Raw genomic sequence first — 20976 nt, forward strand, 5'->3', positions numbered from 1 at the left:
TTGGGGGTTTTTAATACCTATCAGAATTCATGTCAGTGATTCATCCCTATCCATACCTTGTGCCTAAAGCTGCTTATGAGGATGAGAAGTTCCATCTGTTGGTGATTTAGGGGCACAGATTTAATAAGTGGTTCTCAAACTTTTTCAGTTCTGCTTTTAATGTGACATGGACAGAAATTTAAGAGTCCTGTTGATGAACTGGATGTGAGGGACAGAATGGGGTTTCTTGCTCAAAGTGCTTTTCAAATCCCTTGTAAACGTTGATAGGCAAAATGAGGAGAATTTACGACAGCATAAAATAAAACCACCCTTCCTATAAAACTTGATTAGATTTATTGATTATCTAATAAAAACCTAGAGCTGGGCTTTAATAAGCTACAAATGATGAGTCCAAAGCAAGAAGCATTTTAAGTTCCTCTCTCTCTGAAGGCTTTGAAATCCTGTTCAAACCAGTGGGATTGAAAAGCAAAAGTCAAGTCAGATCTTTAGCATTCCTCAATTTTCCAGTGATTCATGGATTATTGGATGAACCCTCACCAGTTACAGCTGGCTTTGGGTGATGCCCCAAGCAGAGCTCAGGGGTAAATCCATCCTGGGGGTTAAAGGAGGAGGCACGAGAAATCCACGGGCGAGGATGCATTTGCAGAATGTTTTCAAAGCTGACACTGACTTCCAAATGAGCTCCAGAAAAATCTAGTTCTGGAACCCTGTCTCTCATTTCCCTGAAGTTTTGAGGCACTGAATGCCAATTATGGCGTTTCCAGCAGGAACAAAACCTGGGGACAATAAGGAATTGGAGGACAGGGCAGGTGACCATCCCAAGGAGAATGAAGTACCTGGCAGGAGAGTCTGCAGTTGTTAAAATGGCAGATGTTAAAGGAGGAAATTTGGGCAACAAGTGGGGAAAAGAGGTAGCAAAAGCAAAGCAAGGAAATGGGAATTCTAGAAAAAAAAACGAGAAAAAAAAAGGAAAATGACATTTGAATACTGAAGTGTGAAGCATTTACATCCCTTAAAAAATAAAACAGAGCACTAGGAGATGCTCTGGCTTTAGGCTGAGTTTACAGAGAGCTGGAGTTTTACTACTTTTTAATCACTTTTTGGCATGGGATAAGCAACCAAAAGTTTTATTTGCAGGTGGCCCCAGCTGGAGTTCTGGGAGGCCTCCTCAGGAGTGTAAGGAAATCAATCATTGCAGCATCCCAGCCCTGCCATTCCACTGAATGGGAGAAGTGACACCATGGAAATCTTCCCCTCTTCACAAATGTCATTCTTTGCATTTTGTTTCCCCTCAGACTGTGCTGGTATTAAAAACCTGACTGTGCTTGAGAGGAGGCACAAAGACACCTCCATTCACAGCCCCTTCAAGGGCTGTCAGGGCTGGGAAGGAAAATAATCAGGAGGAGCAGGAAAACATGGAAAGTTCCTGCTGCAAAGCAATAAAAGGCCCCTGAGAGAGAACACTGAGAGCTCAGGAAGAAGAGTGGCAGGTTGAGAAGGGCTTTGACAGAGATAAAGCACAAATTAAAGGTGGAATATTTGGGGAGAGGCAGCAGTGGAAAGGGAAAACAAAAACAATTTCCACACAGCAGAGGCTTCACTCGTGCTCAGAGTGTGAAGGAGGGCAGGTAAAGTTTGAAAACCACTGCTGGAAGGATAAACACGACCTGGAAGGTTTGGGCTAAAATTAATACCAGATCTGAATCCCCTTTCCTTTGTTCTAAGCTCCATTTCACTGCAGTTGCCACTTTTGAGAAAAAGCCAACGCACACCCCCAAAAATAAAAAGAGGAACCCAACTGCTCTCACTTTTCTATTGTTTCCCCCAAGAGCAAGAAATTAATTTGTTGGTAACTTTTTCTGTGTCCCAGGGCAGATACCACAGGCCTGAGGCCAGCTCTGAGTAAATAATCCCCAACACTGATTCAGTCCAGGGGAGGTCACCACAGACAATATTTGTTATCTCACACAATTTCAGGGATCACCAGCTACTTCAAAAGGAACAATAAACTGTCTTAAACCAAACCCATGGAAGCACAGGATGGTTTGGGGTGGAAGGGATCTCAAAGCTCATCCAGTTCCACCCCCTGCCATCCAAGGGCAAACCCAGTTTTCCTTCTACATCCCAACTTCCTTTCCAACTCCCAAGGCTTCAGCATTACACATGTGGAGAGGCTCTAAAAAACAGGCTCGGTTTGGCTGCAAAGAACTCCTGATCAGCCGAGGTGTGGAGCTGCAGATTCCTGCCTTACCACACACTCCCAGGATTTCTGGAGCCTGTCTGCTGCAGAGGAAAAATGCCTTTATTTACTGGGATTAATAAAGACCTGCTCAGATAATGGCATTTCTAGCATTTGCAAATTTGAAAACACTGCAAATCCCCAAAGCTCCCCTGCTCGGAGGCTGTGAAATCTCAGGCAGATTTGAAGTCAAATCTTGAGGAAAAGCGATTCCCATAAATCCCAGCACCCCCTGGCTGATAATACCACCTTGGGAATGCCCAGCAGTGGCTCCAGCACCCCAATTCCACTCACATCTCCCCCAGGCTCCAGCAAAGCAGCACAGAAATAAAAAAAACCCCATCACTTCCCCAAAGTATAAATTCTTGCAGCCCCACTCAAGCTTTGAATGTTTTCAGCAGTGCTGATTTATTTGGATTGCTCTGGGAGACAGCACTGGGAAGCATCTTCAGCTGGAAAATCCCACTGGCAGAGGATCACTCCTGACCAATGGGAAAGATCTTCTCCTTCAGGATGGAAGTGGTTTGGGATTTTTCGGTGATGAGCCCTCTGAGAGCAGGCCTGGGAGCCCCCAGAGTGCTCCTGGGAGGATGAGCTACTCCAAGGAGCAAATATTTCTCTGCTTAAATTAATCATGGAGTAGTGAACAGCTCCTGCCCACAGCAGCTCACTGGGTAAAGTTCTCCAGGGTTTTTGTTTTCCTTGGCACTTGGGGACATGGATTAGGGATGGCCTTGGCTGTGCTGGAGGAATTCAGTGCCTTTAGAGGGCTTTTCCAGCCTAAACCATTCCAGGATTCCACCCTGCCCCAGCACTGAGCAGATCCTCCTGTACATTCAGGATATTTCACACCGCACTTTGCCTGATGCATATTTGGCTTTTCTCTAAAAAGCAGCCCAAAAATCACTGTTTTCCCATGCAAACAGAACAGAGAGGGACATTTCCTTAGCCAATGTTCCTGTATCCATTACAGGTCCTCTTAAAGCAGAAATGGCACCACAGAAAATATTTTCTCTGGTCCTCATAGCCCTGCCCAGGGTATTAACCAACTCCCCAGCAAAGGAAGGCTCTGCCAGGATCCCAGCCAGGGGGGAGGCACATCTGGAGCAGCACAGAGTGCTCCTGGAACTCCAGGAAATCTATAATCAGGTGATTAACTGGGAACAAAGCTAAAACTTGAAAACCTTGCTTTATAAACAAGAGGGGGCAGATGGAGTTGGAATCCAATTCATAGAATTCCAGCTATTGCTGCCTGTGGGGTCACTTCAGTCCTGGAGTTGTTGATATCCCTGTATTTTCAATTACCTCTTGTTTAGTCAGGATAAACCAGAGATGTGGCTATAACCATTCATCACTAAAACTGGTTTTATTTTCAGTCACTTTTTTTTGCTCACTTTAGTTTTAAAATAACTTTCCAGGGCCCGGGATGGGTTTAGTTTTTCTCCTTGATTACTCTCTTGGGCTGCCAAGAGATGCTGTAATTCCAATTATGTCGCAGACGAATTTGGGCTCCATTGGGAAGAGCAGCTCGTAATTTGGATTTATCTTTTTTTTAGTTTTAGGAAGGTTTTATGAGGAAAAAAATATATATATTTAGGCCCTCTTTTTTTCCAAGTTATTTTCCTTAAAGTGACTGAGTCAATTACAAACAATTGAGTGGAAAGATTTCCATTGGAGGTAAACAGGGATAACAGCAGTGACTAAGGAATGGGAAGATCTATTTGGAAAAAGCTGTGGCACAGCTGTTTATAACTCTGATTACTGCTCTGAGAGCCTGCAGTTCTTCCCCATTATTGTTACTCAGCAGGAAGTTGTGCCCACTTCCAGCCTCTAAAGTCAAATCCAGGGATGAGAGTCAGGATTTGGTGATCCCGAGCCTTGGGGGATTCCAGAGGTGTCCTCCCGCCTGCAGCACTGGGCTGGATCCAGAGGCAAATTCCTCCTCCCCAAGTGTGCCTGGAGCCTGGAAAAAATCAGTGTGCAAGCCAGGAAAGGCCCCTCTGGAGCCATAAATCCCACCAGGCACAGAGGAGAAGCTGCACATCTGCAGAACAAACACAGGATCACAACCTAATCCCAAGGGCATCATCCCAAATCCGCTCCCTGCTCCCTTCCAAAGAGCTGTCTAGGCCTCCTGCCCTCATCCCACTGCCAAAAATCCCACTGCAGAGGCCTGTGGAGCCACATCCAGACCAGGATCGAGATGCACAGCAGATTCTCCCAGGAAAAAAGTCCATCCCACTTCCCCTCTCAGTGCAAAGCCTGTTTACCTGATCTTCCAGTGTCTTCTGGAAGCATAAATTCCAAATCCGATCTTGACCACCACCTCAGAAGGCTTGGCACAGGAGGGATTCCTGGTTCATTCACTCCTCAGTGACCAAACAAGAGGAATTTTCTTTAAGGAGCTTAAAATCCCTGAACATTGTGACTTTCTGCACAGTTTTTGTGGGAGTTTTGTATCCACAGCTGGAGGTGGAACACCAAACCCATCCCTCAACACCACAGAGCTGCAATTTCAGCTCCAAAGCTTCATTGCTCTGGCTGAAAACATCCAGGTGATCCCACAAATATTTTTATTCCCATTCCCCTCTCACAATTCAACATTATTTCCATATTTTGCCATGGGAGGGGGTGTTTAGAAATCAATTCTCCGTAAACCCAAGTTGCCAATCTAGCAGCAAAGCCTTGCAGCAGCTCCCCCAGCCCACCATTCCTCCTCAAATAAATTGGGGATGGAGCTTTGGGGGGCTCTCACCAGTACAGGAATCCCTCATTTGCCAGAAAATTCAATTTGTGCTGTTAAAGAGAAAGAGCAGAGAGAGCAGAGCTCCAGTTCATCATAAAGACTCAGTTTTTAAGGATTTAAGTGACACCAACTCCCTCTCTCCCTTAAAATCACCCAGCCTTTGAGAGATAGGGATTAGATTCTATCAAACCACCACCTCAGGACATTCCAGAGAGCATTAACTGGAGATTCCTGGTGGAAAAAGTAATTATTGCTATTCTGAAATGGCTGGGACTGGTATGAGAGGTACTGGCAGTGTTTAAGGAGCTTTTGCATTGCAGCCTAATGAGAAAAAAAGCCTGGACAAGAGGGATTTTTAAAATAAATATTATTTTATACTTAAGTATGAGGAGTTAAACTCACAATTTAGAGCTCTTGGGGGGTCACAACCCAGCCCAAAATCCAGATTTTACAGTGTTTGCAACAGGCTGTTATTCCTGCAGCTTCTCAGCTGGGAAACGGCACAAGACATGGAAGGAACTTCTATGTAGAAATATTGAGGAAATGTGATAAATTTATATCTTAAGAGCAATTTTATCATTAACAATTTGCATTTTAATTTGCCCAAAAGAGTTCCCAAAAAGCAAATAACCTGGATACCCAGCTATGGAGCAGAGACCCCCCCCCAGTTCAGCCCCTCAGTGCTGTAAAATGGATTTGAGAGCTCTGACTTGGTTTGCTCAGTAACCACAACCCTGCTCTTCCCAATGACTCCCAAATCTCCCATTTTCTCCCAGCTTTTCTATCCAAAAGGAGCTCCAGAGCAAATGAGGCACCTGGGAAGCACCAGCACCTGCAAAGGAACATCTTTGCCTTCTTCTCCAGGCATTAAAGGGGAAGCGGGAGCCTCTCTCCCTGCAAACCCACTGGATTTACTGAGGATTTGGGATCCAGAAAGCCCAATGAACCTTATTCTTTTTTTTAAGGAACACCTCTAATTGTGTCCCACTAATTTGCCAGCCAAAAATCAATTGCAGGTGGAGATAAAACCATTTGGCTGCCTAATTAATTGATGAGTCCCATGAATCAGGGAGATAGCCAAGCTTATGTTGCATTTACAGCTTCTCTGCCTCCTGATTTTCCACATGCAGAGGCCCCAAAAATGTGGGAATTTTAGATTTTGGTTGGTTTTATCACAAGCCTTGTATCAAAAACAGCAAAGGGAGTCCCCCATGTGGTCACAGACTTCTTGGGATTCTTGAAGTTGGGGAATAATTCACATATCCCGAACTGAGGTTTGTGCTCCAACACTCTGCATCCAGAGCTGTCACTGTGTACACGGATCCTCAGAGGTAAAATAACATTTAAATCAAAATACACAGAGAGCCCCCAATAAACACGAACCACCCCATTGTGGGCCCGAGCTTTCTAGGGCATAAAATCATAAATGGACCTTCCCCAAGAGGAAGGGACAGGCTGGGAGTGTCCCCATCCCAACATCCCCGAGCCCAGCACTGTCCAGCGGTGCCAGCTCGGAGGGACAAAGAGCCCGAGGATGGGAGACAAAGCGACTCCTGAGCGGGTTCCCAATCCATCCATCCCATCCTATGGCAAACCCATCACACGGCCCCAAATCCTGTGCCCAGAGCCTAAGGCAGGACCCCCACAGCAGCGCTCGTCTTGATTTTCCAAAGAATTTAGCGGCCCATCCCGAATTCCCGGGTTCTCGGTCGGTTCGCAGCGCCACACTGCCATCTGCTGTCCCTGCCTCTCCCGCAGCATCCCAAAATCCGCGGGGAACGGATCCCAAAATCCGCGGGAACGGATCCCAGGCGGCGCCGAGCCGCTCCGAACGCCAACAGCTCCCCGAGCCGTCACCTTGCAAAGGGCTTCGAGCGTTTTCATGAATGAGCCAAGAACTCCGAGAGATGAGCGGGTGCCGCGGGGTCACCCCGGGGCCACCTGAGCTGCTCCAGCGCTCCCTGCCCAGCCGGCATGGGAGAGAAAACCCAGGAATGGTTTGGGGTGAGGAAGGGACAGGGAGAGGTCCCTCAGCCATCGCTGTCACAGCAGAGCAGAGTCCGCGTGGGGAAGTTAATTTATCACCAGAGTAGGGCGACGAGAAATAAACCCAAATCTTAAAAACATCTTCACCCCATCCCTCCCTTCTTCCCGGGCTCAGCATCACTCCCAACAGAGGGAGCAGGGAATGGGGACTGCAGGTAGCTCATCCCGTTTTCCCTCCTTCCTCCTCGAGGGCAGGACTCCTCAGTCTTCCCATGGGATCACAGAGAGCTGATCCAGCGTGGGCTTCCCATGGGATCACAGCCTCCTTCGGACATCCCCTGCTCCACTGTGGGATCCTCCCTGGGCTGCAGAGGGATTTGTGCTCCCCCACGGACTGGATTCCCAGGGAATCTCAGCTCCTGCCCCTCCTTCTGCACTGACCTTGGGGCTGCTGCCCCCACAAATTCTCCCTCCAGCTGCACACTTTTCCCCCCCGAATTCCTAAAGCCTCTGTCCCAGACACTCAGCCTTGTCCAACAGCAGGTCCATCCTGGATCCAGCATGGACTCCATGGGACACAAGGGAAGATTCTGGCAGAGAGGCCCCTGTACCCCCTCACCCCCCCAAATCCTTGCCCCACAAACCTTGCAAGGACTCAGTCGGATGCAGAGGCACAAAAAACAGTCCAGGAATTAATCCTGGCACACCAAGTGAGGTGTGCACAGCTGCAGCGCTGCTCAAACAGCTTTTTCTACTCCAGCAGTTCAGTCCCTCCACAATAAATCACATCCCTGCAGCTCCTAACATCTTGTTTTACCAGCCAAGCATCCAACACGATTCTTTCACTGGCTCCTGAGCTGCTACACCACGTTCTCAGCAGCAGATTTACCCTGCAAGCACAGCCCAGCCACCTCCTTCTGCAAACCCCCCACAGCCTGGCCATGCTCCTGCATGGAGTTTTTCCTGAAGAACCTGCAGAAAGGGCCATCAAATCCAGGTTTAAAGTGAGATGAAACCAGCTGGAACCTGGCTCTTAATGATGATGAGATTTTAGAGGAATTTTTTTTTCACCAAGTCCCTTGGGCATGGAAAGTGGAAAAAAAAAAATTCAATCTAAATCAATCTAACCAGGGGATTCCTCCCTCAGGAGCCAGGAACACCAACAGGAACACGGGGAAAACAAGGCATGGGGCTGTTCTTGCTAATCCAGGCCTAACTTGCAGCCTGCTCCACACACATTAATCCTCTCTGCAGCTCCCAGCACAAGCTCAGGAGGGAGCAGACAGATGGACAATGACTTATCAGTGGAGAGACTTGGATCAGCAACTTAGAAATTCACATTTCCACAGGAAAAGCAAGTTAGTCATCCAAACAAATAGATATGCCCTGGGGAGATGAAAAATCTGGATAGCGATGGAGCTAAAATAAAACCTTAAGAAAAAGAAAGGCTGTGAGTTTGCAGAGGGGAGAAATAAAGTGAATATAAAGAGAAAAGCGCCACACAAAGCACAGACAACTCTGCTAGATGCTCCTTTCTGGTGTGGCTGCATTTGTAGTACAAGGAAATAAGGACTGAGGCTTTCAAAGCAGTGAGTCGATTTGGCTCTGTTACACACAGGGCCATGTATTTGTGTTTTCCCCAATATTTTAATATTTCCTGGCCCCAATGCTGCAGAGAAAAACCGAGGCTGCCGAGCTCCCAGCAGCTGCCTGGGACTGGATATTCAGGATATATTCCAGTTCAGGATTTAGGATTAAAATGATTGTGGGTGGGAGCTCCCAGAGCAGGGTCTCTGAGGCAACAAAGAGCTTTCCTGGAGTAATTCCTTAGAAATATTCCAGAGGAAGCAGCCCTGCCAAGGCAAGGATGGCGTGGGTGATCTCATTGGGGTGCATTCCAGGTGACACGGAACACCACAGCCAGGAACAACCCAGGCACAGCAGGGGCACCTCCTGATCCCACTGCTTCCCACCTGCCCAGAAATTCTATATCAAAAAGCTTATGAAGGACTTGGAAACATGTGAAGTTTATTTCTCCATTTTTTTCCCATTCCCAAGATCTCCTGTAGTTTCACCCTTCCTTCCCACAGCTCCACACTGCCTCCCTCACTAAAGAGAAAATATTCTGGTAACAGTTTTACCCAGCAAAAGCTGTTCAGCAGCATCCTGAAGGCTTTGAATCTAAATTATTGGACTTGGTGTTTATAAAGCTTTCCTCTCTAACCCCAATCTCCCACCTTTCAAGCCAATTTAGCTCCCAGTGTTACCCAGCTGAATACCAAAAGAAAAAGGGCAAGAGTCAAAGCGAAAAAATAACACTTTAGCTCCCATAAAACCGTGGGATTATCCTGGCATTTTATCCACTCCTTCAAAGGGAAGACACTGAGCCCAGGTGATTTTATTGACTGGGTTGGTGCCCTTTCAATCCCAAACTGATGCAGCAGCATATTAAGCACATATTTAGGAATATCCTGAAGCTTGATAAATGGTTACAGAGCAATAAAAGTTCCCTTGGATAATGGGAAGTGTGAGGATAATGTGACACAAGACCTATAAAATAATCACTCCTTGGAATCCCACTCTCCTCAAATAAAGTCCCGGTGCTTTGACTTTATCCTCCCAGTTTTCCAGCCCTCAGCACTCCACAGATGGAATTTTTCCTCGATGAGCATTGATTTCTCATTAGGCAGCAACAGGCTGAAGTTTAAGGGATACAAAGTGCAGAGAGAAAGGTGGGCAAGAGGCAGCTCTAGAGAATTTAGCAATTAAAAAAAAAAGGATGTTTCCTCTGGCAGGGAGAAAAGTGCACCAGAAATTCCCCCACTGCCCCAGAGCTGCTTCAAAGAGAGGAGTAAATCAATGTTTTATTGTGCAGAAAAGACACATTTATATTTACATTGATCTTTTACCAGAAAAAAACAGGAGAGAACCACCCAGAGCTGCTTTTTCTTTCTCTCCTCTCCCAGACATTCACCTGGCTCCCTCAGAGAGGCTCAAACAGCCCCCAGATCCTTCACAAAAAAAAAAAAAAAGTTAAAATAAATTCTCTTTTCAAATGACCCATCTCCCATCAAATACTTTAACCACGAATAAAAATATAATTTAGAGATATCTGAGTTTTAGGATGACTTATTCCTCTTTTTTCCCCTTTTTAAATAAGGCAAAGTCTGGAGAAGCTCAGACTAAAACCAGATTGGTTTAGAGGCTGCAAACCAAAGATTAAACTGAGAAAGATGAGCTGAAACAAAGCCAGCGCATTTTCAGTCCATCCACAACTTTATCTTAATGAAATAAAATATTTCCCATTAAAGGAGAAAAGTGTGGAAGTTCTGGCTGCAGCAAGAAGAGTTTCACCCAGAAAATGGAAAAATCTCTGCTTGAAAGAGGATTTATTTACAAAAAAAAAAAAAGAGCAATTCAAAGAAGTCATTAAAATGAGCCAAGTGATTCAAATTTACCCCAAAATAGACTTGGAAACTTTTAATATCCACATCTAAGTTTAGGAATCTAACAGATGATATTAATAGAAAACCACCCAGCAGCAAACCCTTCTTGTTTCCACATTGAATCTTTTCCTGGTGCAGACACTTCCAGCTTGAAAGTTTTTCAAGGAATATTGGTGAAACTGCAGCTTTCAGACAGGGCACACAGAACTGTGGCAGAGCTTTTCCTGGCAATGAACACCAGTGGCTCTACCTAGAGAACACCACCATAAATATTCCCTATTAAGCAGCTCCAGCATTTTACAAACCACTGGAAAACCAGCAGTGCTCACACCATAATCCCCTTTAACTCCAATCAAAAGGTGTTTTCCCTCCTTTCAAAAAGGAAAACCTTTCAGCAGCCAAGCAGCTGCAAGTAAAGCTACAGAATTCCCAAAAAAACCAAGGCCCATTTCAGCTGGAATGCAGGAATTTGGATTATCGTGTTGCTTCGTTCCGGGGCAAACACAGCTCAGCTGGGGAGATTCCTGATGGGAACAGTGGCTTGGCAACACAGAGCACCTAGAAAGCCCCAAAGCCAGGGCAGGAAGCACAGGGAGAAGCAAAGTGCTGCTGCTGCTGCTCTTCCTCTGGTTAAAAAACCCAGTCCTGCCACTAAAATCATGGAATTAAGTGCTAATCTGCGGAATATTTGATTAAAAACCATGGAACACACCAGAAAAGGGGTGTTTTTATGGCCTTGTGTCAGCTTGGAATAATTTTTCATAATAATTGACAAGAGCTGCTCGCCTGATTAGAACCCTGAGCATTTATTTTCTTCCACCAGTGTCAAAATGCTTCACTGCAGCCTGAAGAGGAGACAGTTTTACCACACAAATCCCTGCTAATAGAAGCAGAAGTGAAAGGGAACAAATATTTTGCCATTTTTTTTTTAGCAGGGCTCCATAATGAGACAAAGCACATCCTCAATCAATCCATTGTCATTCTGCCACGGCGTGAAAAATGAGGAGAACCAGATCAAAATGAGGGATTTTTTTTACACTTCAACATTTTTAAGGTGGAAAACAGCTTGGATTAAGGTTTTCTGGTGAAATGGTCTCCGTGAGGCTTTTTTAATGTGCCCTCAGACCCTCTGGGCCATCACAAAACCTCGAGTGGGTTCCAAAATCTGTTCCTGGCTGCCCAAGGATGATCCCACAGCATCAGAGGCTCAGAAACTGGAGGTGTGAGTAGGCCAATAAGGTAAAATATTCATCTCTCAGCTACTTTTGAAAGTTTCAGATTTATTTTTAAGACCAAGAGTTAGGAGGGTTTTTACACTGATCTAATACTCTTTTAGACAAATTTTTATATAATTCATGACCAAGACTAAAGCACTAAATAATACTGATTCAATGAGAGAAGAACTTTAAATCTTTTCAGGTGATTTCAAGGAACCTACTGCTCATGTTCCCATCTGGCTGAGCTCTATAAATCAAACTGTAGCATTTTTAGTGAAATCAGAGGTGATCACAACTGATTCCTAGAGGGGTTTGGGCCATGCAAGGACTGCAGGAGCTGGGAAGGGAGTTCCATTCCATGACATGAATATGCTTATTACAAACTGTGATGGGAAATGCCCTCCCCGTGCTGGTCCTGCTGCTGTTTGGACAACGAACAAAGGACGTGCGACTTCTTCAAACTAATCCATACCTTGCAAATAGAAACATTTTTGTTCAAATATCACGGAAATAACAGCTAAACCAACGTGCTACCCTTTTCTCCTCTCACAGCAGAGGGAAAAGATGTTCCTCAGTATTATCTTCACGCTATAAACTTACAGCACAACCTCAAAACCATCAGGGTACAGCAGGAACCCCGTGAAGACGCTGTCGTCCTCCGCGCCAGCGTAGAGCCCGTTCCAGTCCTTCCCAACCTCCAGCCACACTTGGTCCCCCACCCTCAGCTTGAGGATGGTCAGGAAGGAGGCCTGGTCGATGTCCTGCCCGTAGAGGGTGTCCCTGGCCTTGGCTACCCTCCTGCTGCTGGCCACGAGGCTGAGGCGTGCGGGGCGGCCGCGCACGGTGACATGGTAGGAGAAGACGTAGGCGCCGGGCACGCTGCAGTTGAACTTGCCCGTGGCGGGGTTGTAATCGTCGCGCTCGTTGAACCACACGCGGTCAAACCTGATGGGCACGTTGGGAGGAGGGAAGGGCCTGGACAGGCCGGCGCTGAAGGCCGAGCGCGGGGGCTTGGGGACGTCCCCACGGGCACCCTTGGCCCCGCGGGAGCCTTTCCTGCCCGGGCCGCCGCGGTCGCCCTTGGTGCCAGGGTCGCCCTTGGGCCCGCTGGGGCCCGCCGTGCCCACGGGGCCCAGGTCCCCTTTGTCACCCTTGCAGCCCTGCTCGCCCTTCTCTCCCTGTCTGCCATCCGCCCCCCGGATGCCCTCAGTGCCCGTGTCCCCTTTGCTGCCCTTTTCCCCCTTGGTGCCCCCTTCCCCTCTGTCTCCCTTGGCCCCTCTCCCACCTGGCTCCCCACAGTATCCCTTTTCCCCCGTGTCCCCCTTTTCCCCCTTGTCTCCCTGTTCCCCGCCCGCTCCCGGCTCTCCAGGATCCCCCCTGTCCCCTTTGTCTCCTTTGGTCCCGTTGTCACAGGTGTCCCCTTTAGCCCCCTTTTGTCCCTTCAGTCCAGGGAAGCCGTAGCTGCCCTTATTGCCTTTGGCTCCGGCTTCACCTGGGGGGGGAAAGAAAATTCCAAATAATAAAATTGGATTGCTCTGGAGATGGAAGGACCATCCAGAGCAGTTGGTCCTTCCATGCTGTTGTAAAACCGGGAGCAGAGGGAAAGGTCAGTGCAATCCTGGCTTCCCAGACCTACCTTGCGGCCCAGGTTTCCCTGGATAACCGGGGTTTCCACTCACTCCTCGCTCCCCTTGCTCCCCTTTTCCTCCTAGGACATCCCAGCATGAATTATTAATTAATTAATTGGTGCTGGTGTGTGCAGCACAGCAAACATCACACCCCACTGGGACCATCTGCATGTGTCCCTCACTTCATTAATAAACCAGACATGAGCAAGGAGGGTTTTAAGGAAACACCTTCAGGAGCCTCAGCTGGATCCCACAGCCCTGAGCACCACCTCACTCCAAGATTTCTGCCCCTCTGGGAGGCACTTGCTGCTGTTTCATGGAAGATGGAGATGATGACAGCTCTGCATTCCTCATTCCGGGGTGGCCAAAAGCCTTTTTCCAGGAGTAAATCACTGCCTAAGGGGCTGCAGTGACTGAAGAGCACCTCATTCTGCTGCTGGGACCGGGGGTGATTCTCCAGAGGCAGCAGCAGGATCCTGCCAGGACAAAGCTTCTCCAAGCCCCATATGAAGGGAAGGGTTTCCTTTCAGGAATTCTGATGGATAATGATTGGTCAGCATCTCAACTGAAGTGATTTTGCCTGAGATATTTAAATTGAAATGCAGATTTTACACCTGCACACGATTTCTGGGGTGGTTTTCTCCTATTTCTGTCCCTAAGCCAAAGCAAACTGAACTCAGATTTTGAACTCCTGTTCAGAACAAGAAGTTTGGAGTGAGATCTTTATAAGCAGCTGCTCCTATTCCACCTGAACAAACAGTGCCACCACCTGAGTTCCTGTCCCTGCACTAATGCCAGCTAAACCTCTCCAGGCCTCAATCCCTAGCAGTATTTTTGCTTTGAAAAATGAAGACAACAGCATTTCCCATCAGTCTGGTTTACCTTTTTCTCCTTTAGATCCTTTTGGACCTTGAGGACCAGGAGTTCCCAGCAGCCCTGGCAGCCCAGCATCTCCCTTCTCCCCCTTGGGACCTGTAAAAGCAACAAAATTATCTCAGTAACTCCAAGGTTTAACTCTGTAAATAACATTTTCAGTAATAGCTAAGGAAAAAGGCATTGAGGAGTGTGTATAAGGTGATTCCATCACCTTGGGAAGAGCTGCTTGTTTTATTTGACATCATCAAATCTCACAGCTTTGCATTTCACTCTGCACTGTAGATAAAGACTTTTTAAAACCAACTTTGAGCTGCCTCAGAGCCACAGGAGCTCCAAGGTTCATAAAACACCAGAAATAATCTGTCTTGAATATCTGAGCACATCCAAGGAGCTGCCACAGCTTTGGAACTGTCCCTTTCCTTAAGGAGAATTAATTCTGCAAGTACAGAAGTGGAACCTGGCTGAGAGCTCCTTGCTGCAGAAAGGAGGGGTTGAAATCCTTTCACTTTTCCACCCCCTTGGGAATCCAGAGATTCCCAGTGCCTGTCTGGGTTCATGACACCTTCAATCAGCACAAGGACTTTTCTATCAACAAATGTGAGACCAAACTTCCTTTGCAGCCACTACAATTTCCATGAGCCAACCCTTCCCAAACCACGGGAAGTGAAAATCCCTGGAGTACATTGGATTAAAGGAGACTTATTTCATGATTTTCCCACCTTTCCTCAGATGAACAGTTCCTATCTCCAACATTAGTGCTATTAAAGTGAACATTTGCAGACTAATGCACTATTCATTAGAGCAGGAGCAGAATGAGGTGCTCTGTGGATGTGCATTTTAGCAGCAGAAAGAAGAGACAAAGTGTATTTTAGGAAATATTTAGGTACTTTATAGAGGGCTGCTTCTTGTGCTTTATTTATTTATTTTTAAAATTGAACCCTTTTTTTTTTTTTAATTTCCTCTTTTCCAATGGAAAAAAAAGATAAAAAAAAAAAGAAAAGAAACCTTCAGTAAAGATGCAAAACTGCTTGAAGATATTTTTGGGCCATGGTTGAAGTGAATGTGGAATAAAATCTGTGAATCCAAGCGGATCAGGGCAGGGATAGAGAATTGAGGAGCACAGCCTCCTGCCAGCAGGGATTTGGGATAGTCCCACCCCACTGTGGTCCCAAGGACAGTGCCACAGGCAGAGAATTCCTTTTTGGGGAATTCCCACCCACACTGGTGGTTTGTAACTTCCAGGATGCGGCTGCCATGCACTTTTCTGCTCTGGATTACACAAGGCAGGATCACATTCCACATTCCGTAGAATTATGGAATCAGGGAATATCCTGAGCTGGAGGGGACTCACAGGGATGATCCAGCCCCGCTCCTGGCCCTGCACTGACACTCCAAATCCCACCCTGCACATCCCAGGCAGCTCCTGCAGCTCTGGCAGCCTCGGGGCCGGGACCATTCCCTGGGGAGCCTGGGCAGCGCCCAGCACCCTCTGAGGGAAGAACCTTGTCCTAAAATCCTAACATCCAACCTAACCGCGCCCGGCACAGCTCCAGCCGCTCCCTGCGTCCTGTCCCGGTCACAGGGAGCACAGATCGGGGCTGCCCCTCGGGAAGAGCTGCAGATTGCTGAGATCTCCCCTCACACACTGCACAGGCCCTGCCCAATGCTCTCCTGAGGGAAAAGCCCCCGGCTGCGGGGTGTGTGCCGAGGGAAAAGCCCCCGGCTGCGGGGTGTGTGCCGAGGGAAAAGCCCCTGGCAGCGGGGTGTGTGCCGAGGGAAAAGCCCCCGGCTGCGGGGTGTGTGCCGAGGGAAAAGCCCCTGGCTGCGGGGTGTGTGCCGAGGGGAAAGCCCCCGGCTGCGGGGTGTGTGCCCCGCAGAGCGGGCTCAGCGCACCTGGGGGGCCCTGTGGGCCCGGCCGGCCCCGCGGCCCCGCGGCGGGCGGGCAGCAGTCGCAGCAGTTGAAGAAGAACTCGGCCGAGTCCAGCGTGGAATTCTCCCAGGGGAAGAGCGTGGGGAGCTCGGCTCTGCCCGGCGCTGCTGGGAATGGGGTTTTCCCCGGGACAGAGGGGGCGGAGGCCGCCAGCTGGGAAGGTTTGGGCTTGGTGTAGTGCACGGCTGGGGTCACCTTCAGTGCCGCGAGCACGGGGAGCGCAGCGAGCAGCAGGAGCAGCGAGCCCCACATGGCAGCTGCTGTGGGAAAACACACACAGACAGTAAATCCCTGCTCAACAGCCTTCGGCTCTTCCCTAAAGCCAGAAGGACAAGCACCTCAGGGTGGGGAGGCGCTGGCACTGCTTTCCCAGAGAAGTTGTGGCTGCCCCGTGCCAGGAAATGCTCAAGGCCGGGTTGTTTTGGGAGGGAGCTTAAATCCCATCCCATTCCATGCCTTCCACACCTCCCACTGTCCCAGGCTGCTCCAAGCCCCAATGTCCAGCCTGGCCTCGGGCACTGCCAGGGATCCAGGGGCAGCCACAGCTGCTCTGGGAATTCCATCCCAGCTCCTCCCCACCCTCCCAGGGAACAATTCCTTCCCAATATCCCATCCATCCCTGCCCTTCTTCAGCTCAAGGCCATTCCCATTGTCTTGTCACTCCCGTGCCCTTGGGAAAAGTTTTTCTCCAGCTCTCTTGTAACCCCCATTAGGTCCTGGAAGGATATGGAGAGAATTCCGTAATGTTTTCAGAGTCCAACTGCACACAATAAAAAGCTTTGCTGTAAAAGAATACGTGGAAACAAAATGGAACATCAAGTTTTCCAAACCCAGATACTTTGGCATCAATGTCAAGTATTCCAGAATTTTTATCTTGATTTTTTTCCTTGTTTCTGCCTGATTTTCTGGATATTTTTTAGTGTAAACTTTCGCATATGCTCTTTTTATTTTTGAGGTGTTGATTCAGCTGACCCAGCAAGAAAGGACAAAGTCAGAAGGCCCCAGTTCTCCTATAGGACAGGTGCTGCCTCTCAGGTGACTCATCACAAAAAGCACCTTTGTTCCTTTTTTAAAGCAGGGTCCCCACCTGTAAATGCAAATGGAATAGAGTCCCTTTCTTGCTGAAGCTGAAACCCAACCTTCCTCAGGAGCCACAGCATTCCACTGCATGGGAAAACCTCCAGGGGAGACCCCCCCCAATCCCTGTCATCCAGAGGGCAAAAGCAGACCTGGCTCCAACCAGGCATTTGGATTAGAACCTTTCCATCTTTAACAATTCCGTTGTAGGGGAAAGAGTGATTTTTTTTTTTTTTTCCCTCCCCATTTTCAAACAAAATAAAATCATTTAATGGCAAATTGATTCCCCACATAAAATCCCCAGGGGTCACTGCCGCCCATTGGGACCATTCAATCCACAATTATCCCTCCTCCATGAGTGTTGAATTGGGATGGAATTCCATGCACAGATTTTTGTCCAAGGCTGGGATTTTTTTTCCAAGCAGCCCCTGCCAGCCTTACCATGAAGGGTTTTCCCGGGAAGTTGGTGTGGAGGGAGATGTTCAGCACAGGCAGGCAGGGAGCAGCCAGAGCCTGCAGCTGCAGCAACGAAGGAAAAGGATCATCTGCTGCCTGGGGAGAGGGAAAAACCCTAAAATTCTCCTTTTGAACAGTATCCTCATGCGGGAGTGTCCTGTAACAGCTGGAGATAAGTAAATAAAGCCATCATTTCCACACCAAAAAAAACCAGAGATTTTAGGGATTTAATAACTTTATGGGGAAGTTCTAAATCCGGTCTCCCATCCGAACCATTCCTGAGTTTTCCTGTCATGCACTACAAGCCCTAAACCCAGCCACCCTCCAGTTCTGTAGCCGGATTGATGGATTGCTGTCAAACACTGGAAAAACATAATTAATAACCAAATTTAACCTCAGCAGCCTGAAAAAATGAAGTGCTCAGAGCAAGGAATCACTAAACAGATTTTTATGTTAATGGGTAAGATTGTTCCTATATTAATTATTCTTAAATAATTATTTTAGGAGTTTTTTTACATGCCAGGGGGTTGGAACAAGATGATCTTTAAGGTCTCTTCCAACCCACGCCAGTCTGTGATTCTAAATAAAAGCACTTGAATAAAACTGAAATTTTGGGCTTTATTATGACATTAATTCACCACCACTGAATATAAAATCATTCATTGCATTCCCACCACTAAAATTATAATTCACAGTGGACACAAAATAGGAAGAATTAAACTTTGCTGCAGGGCCATATAATTCATAGAATTAATCTATATTTAATTGGAGCTAAACATCTCCCAATTATTAACATATTTCCCGTAATAACATGGCAATAATTCACTTGTTCTGTTGTGTGCTCCCTAAAATTATAGGATTTAAATATTCCAGTTCACAACAGGAATTGAACCCCAATCCACCAGTTTTAAATATCATGGAGACGACTGCACTTTATCTCGTTGAATTATCTCTAGTTCTTAGATATGTGAGGGGAAAACCAAACCCTAATCCTCATGCAGTTATACATTGATTACAGAGAGGAATTTTTCTGGAGACAAATCCTATTGCCACTAGGTCTTCAATTCTACCGTTCTCTCCTACCTTAGAACGGCTCCTGCTCCCAGGAGGACCCCCCCTCCACGGCACCTGGAAAAAGGAAATCGCATTTTGGGAGAGAATCAGTTTTATTTTGTCCCAGCTGCTCCCGTGGCCAATGAGAGCCTGCACGGGAGACGAGGGGGGATTGGCAAAATGACACTGAAATCCCAGGAAATCCAACCCTTCCCTCAGCCTGGGGTGCTGCTGGGGTGTTTTGGCTCTTCCCCCAGCACCAGTTTTTAGGGATTTAGGGATGCTCCTCTTTCGTCTCACCGGGTACCACCGGACTCAGCAGGAATTTGTCTGGACAGCGAGGACCCAAAGGAGAAGGAATTTGTCCATTTGTTCCTGCAAGGTCTGGGTTTCCCTCTCAGTATTTAAAGTGCAGATTTGGCATCACACTCCCCTCCCCAAGCTGGGAGTGTGGGAAGGGCTCTGTGGGATCATGAAAGCAACACATGGAAAGGGAATCACAGAATTCCAGAGTGGATTGGGATGGAAGGGACCTTAAACCCCATCCAGTGCCACTCCCTGCCGTGGGCAGGGACACCTTCCACTGTCCCAGGCTGCTCCAGCCTGGCTTTGGATGCTGCCAGGGATCCAGGGGCAGCCACAGCTGCTCTGGGCACCCTGTGCCAGGGCCTTCCCACCCTCACAGCCAGGAATTCCTTCCCAATATCCCATCCAACCCTGCCCTCCTGCACTTGAGGCCATTCTCCCTGTCCTCGGGAACAGTTTCCTTGCCCGGTGGCTCTGAAATTCTGTTTGTTCTGAGGTTTCCCAGCCTGGCTCAGAGCTCAGTACCAAACCCAGGGATGTGAGGCTGCCTTGTCCTGGGCAAACCCAAGCAAGGAAACCCCTTCACTCCTCCAGGCTGAATTCCCTACATCCCAGCACCCTCCAAGCTCAGCAGCCAGACAAGGAAAGCTGCTGGTTCCAGGCAAGAAAATAATCAATTCTCCTTTAGTTTAGGTGGAGAGAATCCTAATCCTCCCTGATTTATTTGCAATCCCTCCTTTCCTCCACAAGAGTCTCCAGCATTCAGCAGTAAAAAGTTGATTAAGGAAAGTCTATTACTAAACATCCCAGGCTGGATTAATTCAGCTTTCCAGGTTATTCCCAATAAATTAATCAGGAGTCTCGCAGGGAGATGCTCTAACCCTGAGTGGGACACAGGCTTGGCTCAGCTCCTGTGGTGGAACCTGCTCCAGCCCTCGTTGGTACTGCTGGAAGCAGCTGGATCTGGAATTCCAGCTGTCCTTTTTTGAAATCAATGACCATTTTTAACACTGGAACTCCAGGTTTCAAACTGAAGTTAAAAATCTTTGTGTCTTCAGCAGTTCATGGACACAGAAATTGAGTGTAGAACATATTCCCCCAGGTGTTATCGCAAACCCCACTCCAGGATTTCCTTTGTCGGGAGGCCTGGGCTAAGAAACGCACCCATTGTCTCCTCTGGGAACTCGAGACAGCCAAAAGGAGAAGGGATAAAATTACCTGGCTCCCCTTTTCCAGCGGGGTCTCCCTTTGTGAGCCGGCTCCGGGATGTCATGGACACCCTTTTCTCCTGAGGAATGTTGTTTTCCTTGTGTGTTTGGGAAACAAAACTGTCCTCAAGAGCCCTGGCTTTGCTCTTTGGGATCGTTTCCCTCCTTGTCCGCAGTGCCAGATTTCAGGGAAGGTGATCGTGGCTGAAGGGGGCTGGAATTCCAGGCTGGAAGGTGAGAGCGGCTCATTCCTTGGGGCAGGGCTGTCATTCCCTCCCCCAGCCCCAGCAAAGCCACTGGAATCATCGTTTCAACCCCGGCAAATCCATTCAGCATCCAACTCCCCACGTTAATGAGCATTTTATGCGACAAAGGGCTGGGAGATTTCATTCCGGAAAGGATCCTGCCCTGCTCCTGTGGCACGGAATCCCTTTGCAGGAGATTTCACCTCGGCAGGTGTTGCAACACTCCCTTGGAAATAAGGAAATGGAAAGCTCTGGTTTCCTTTCACCCAAATTCTTCTCGGCTCTGGCAAATCCAGGCTGTGTCATAAAATCTAGGGCTCCAGCACAGGTCACAGAGTGCTGCAGTACCTCCAAATCACAGCAGGAAGCAAAAATCTGGGAATAAAACTGTCTGTATGTGCTGGACTCCAAGAACTTGGGGAGTTTATGGAATTTAGGAAATTAAAAAGGAAAGGAAAGCGAGAAAATTTTATTTTTTCTGATGTGCAAACTCGCTGCAAGAGGCTTTGGATCAGCACTAAAACCAGAGGGAAGATTCCCACTAATGTCTTTGGAAGAGATGC

General features: G+C 47.8%; 1 protein-coding gene across 1 annotated transcript; it reads right to left on the minus strand.

Moving 5' to 3' along the window:
• Window positions 1-11677: 11677 nt before the first annotated feature.
• Window positions 11678-17950, minus strand: OTOL1 (otolin 1). The gene is made up of 5 exons (XM_032120249.1): window positions 17587-17950; window positions 16032-16328; window positions 14145-14234; window positions 13271-13342; window positions 11678-13126 (listed from the first exon to the last, which is right to left on the minus strand). The coding sequence occupies exons 2-5, from the start codon at window positions 16318-16320 to the stop codon at window positions 12231-12233; spliced, it is 1347 nt and encodes a 448-aa protein (XP_031976140.1). The 5' UTR covers window positions 16321-16328; window positions 17587-17950; the 3' UTR covers window positions 11678-12230.
• Window positions 17951-20976: the final 3026 nt, after the last annotated feature.

Source organism: Corvus moneduloides, chromosome 10 (assembly GCF_009650955.1).
Source record: "Corvus moneduloides isolate bCorMon1 chromosome 10, bCorMon1.pri, whole genome shotgun sequence".
Classification (NCBI taxonomy): Eukaryota; Metazoa; Chordata; class Aves; order Passeriformes; family Corvidae; genus Corvus; species Corvus moneduloides.

Excerpts from the sequence above, each read along its gene's own strand:
- OTOL1 (XM_032120249.1), bottom strand. The coding sequence starts at position 16,320 with ATGTGGGGCTCGCTGCTCCTGCTGCTCGCTGCGCTCCCCGTGCTCGCG. Across the intron at positions 14,235-16,031 it reads GGGCCCACAGGGCCCCCCAG|GTCCCAAGGGGGAGAAGGGA; the intron begins GTGCGCTGAGCC and ends TTGCTTTTACAG. Across the intron at positions 13,127-13,270 it reads AGGGAAACCTGGGCCGCAAG|GTGAAGCCGGAGCCAAAGGC; the intron begins GTAGGTCTGGGA and ends TTCCCCCCCCAG.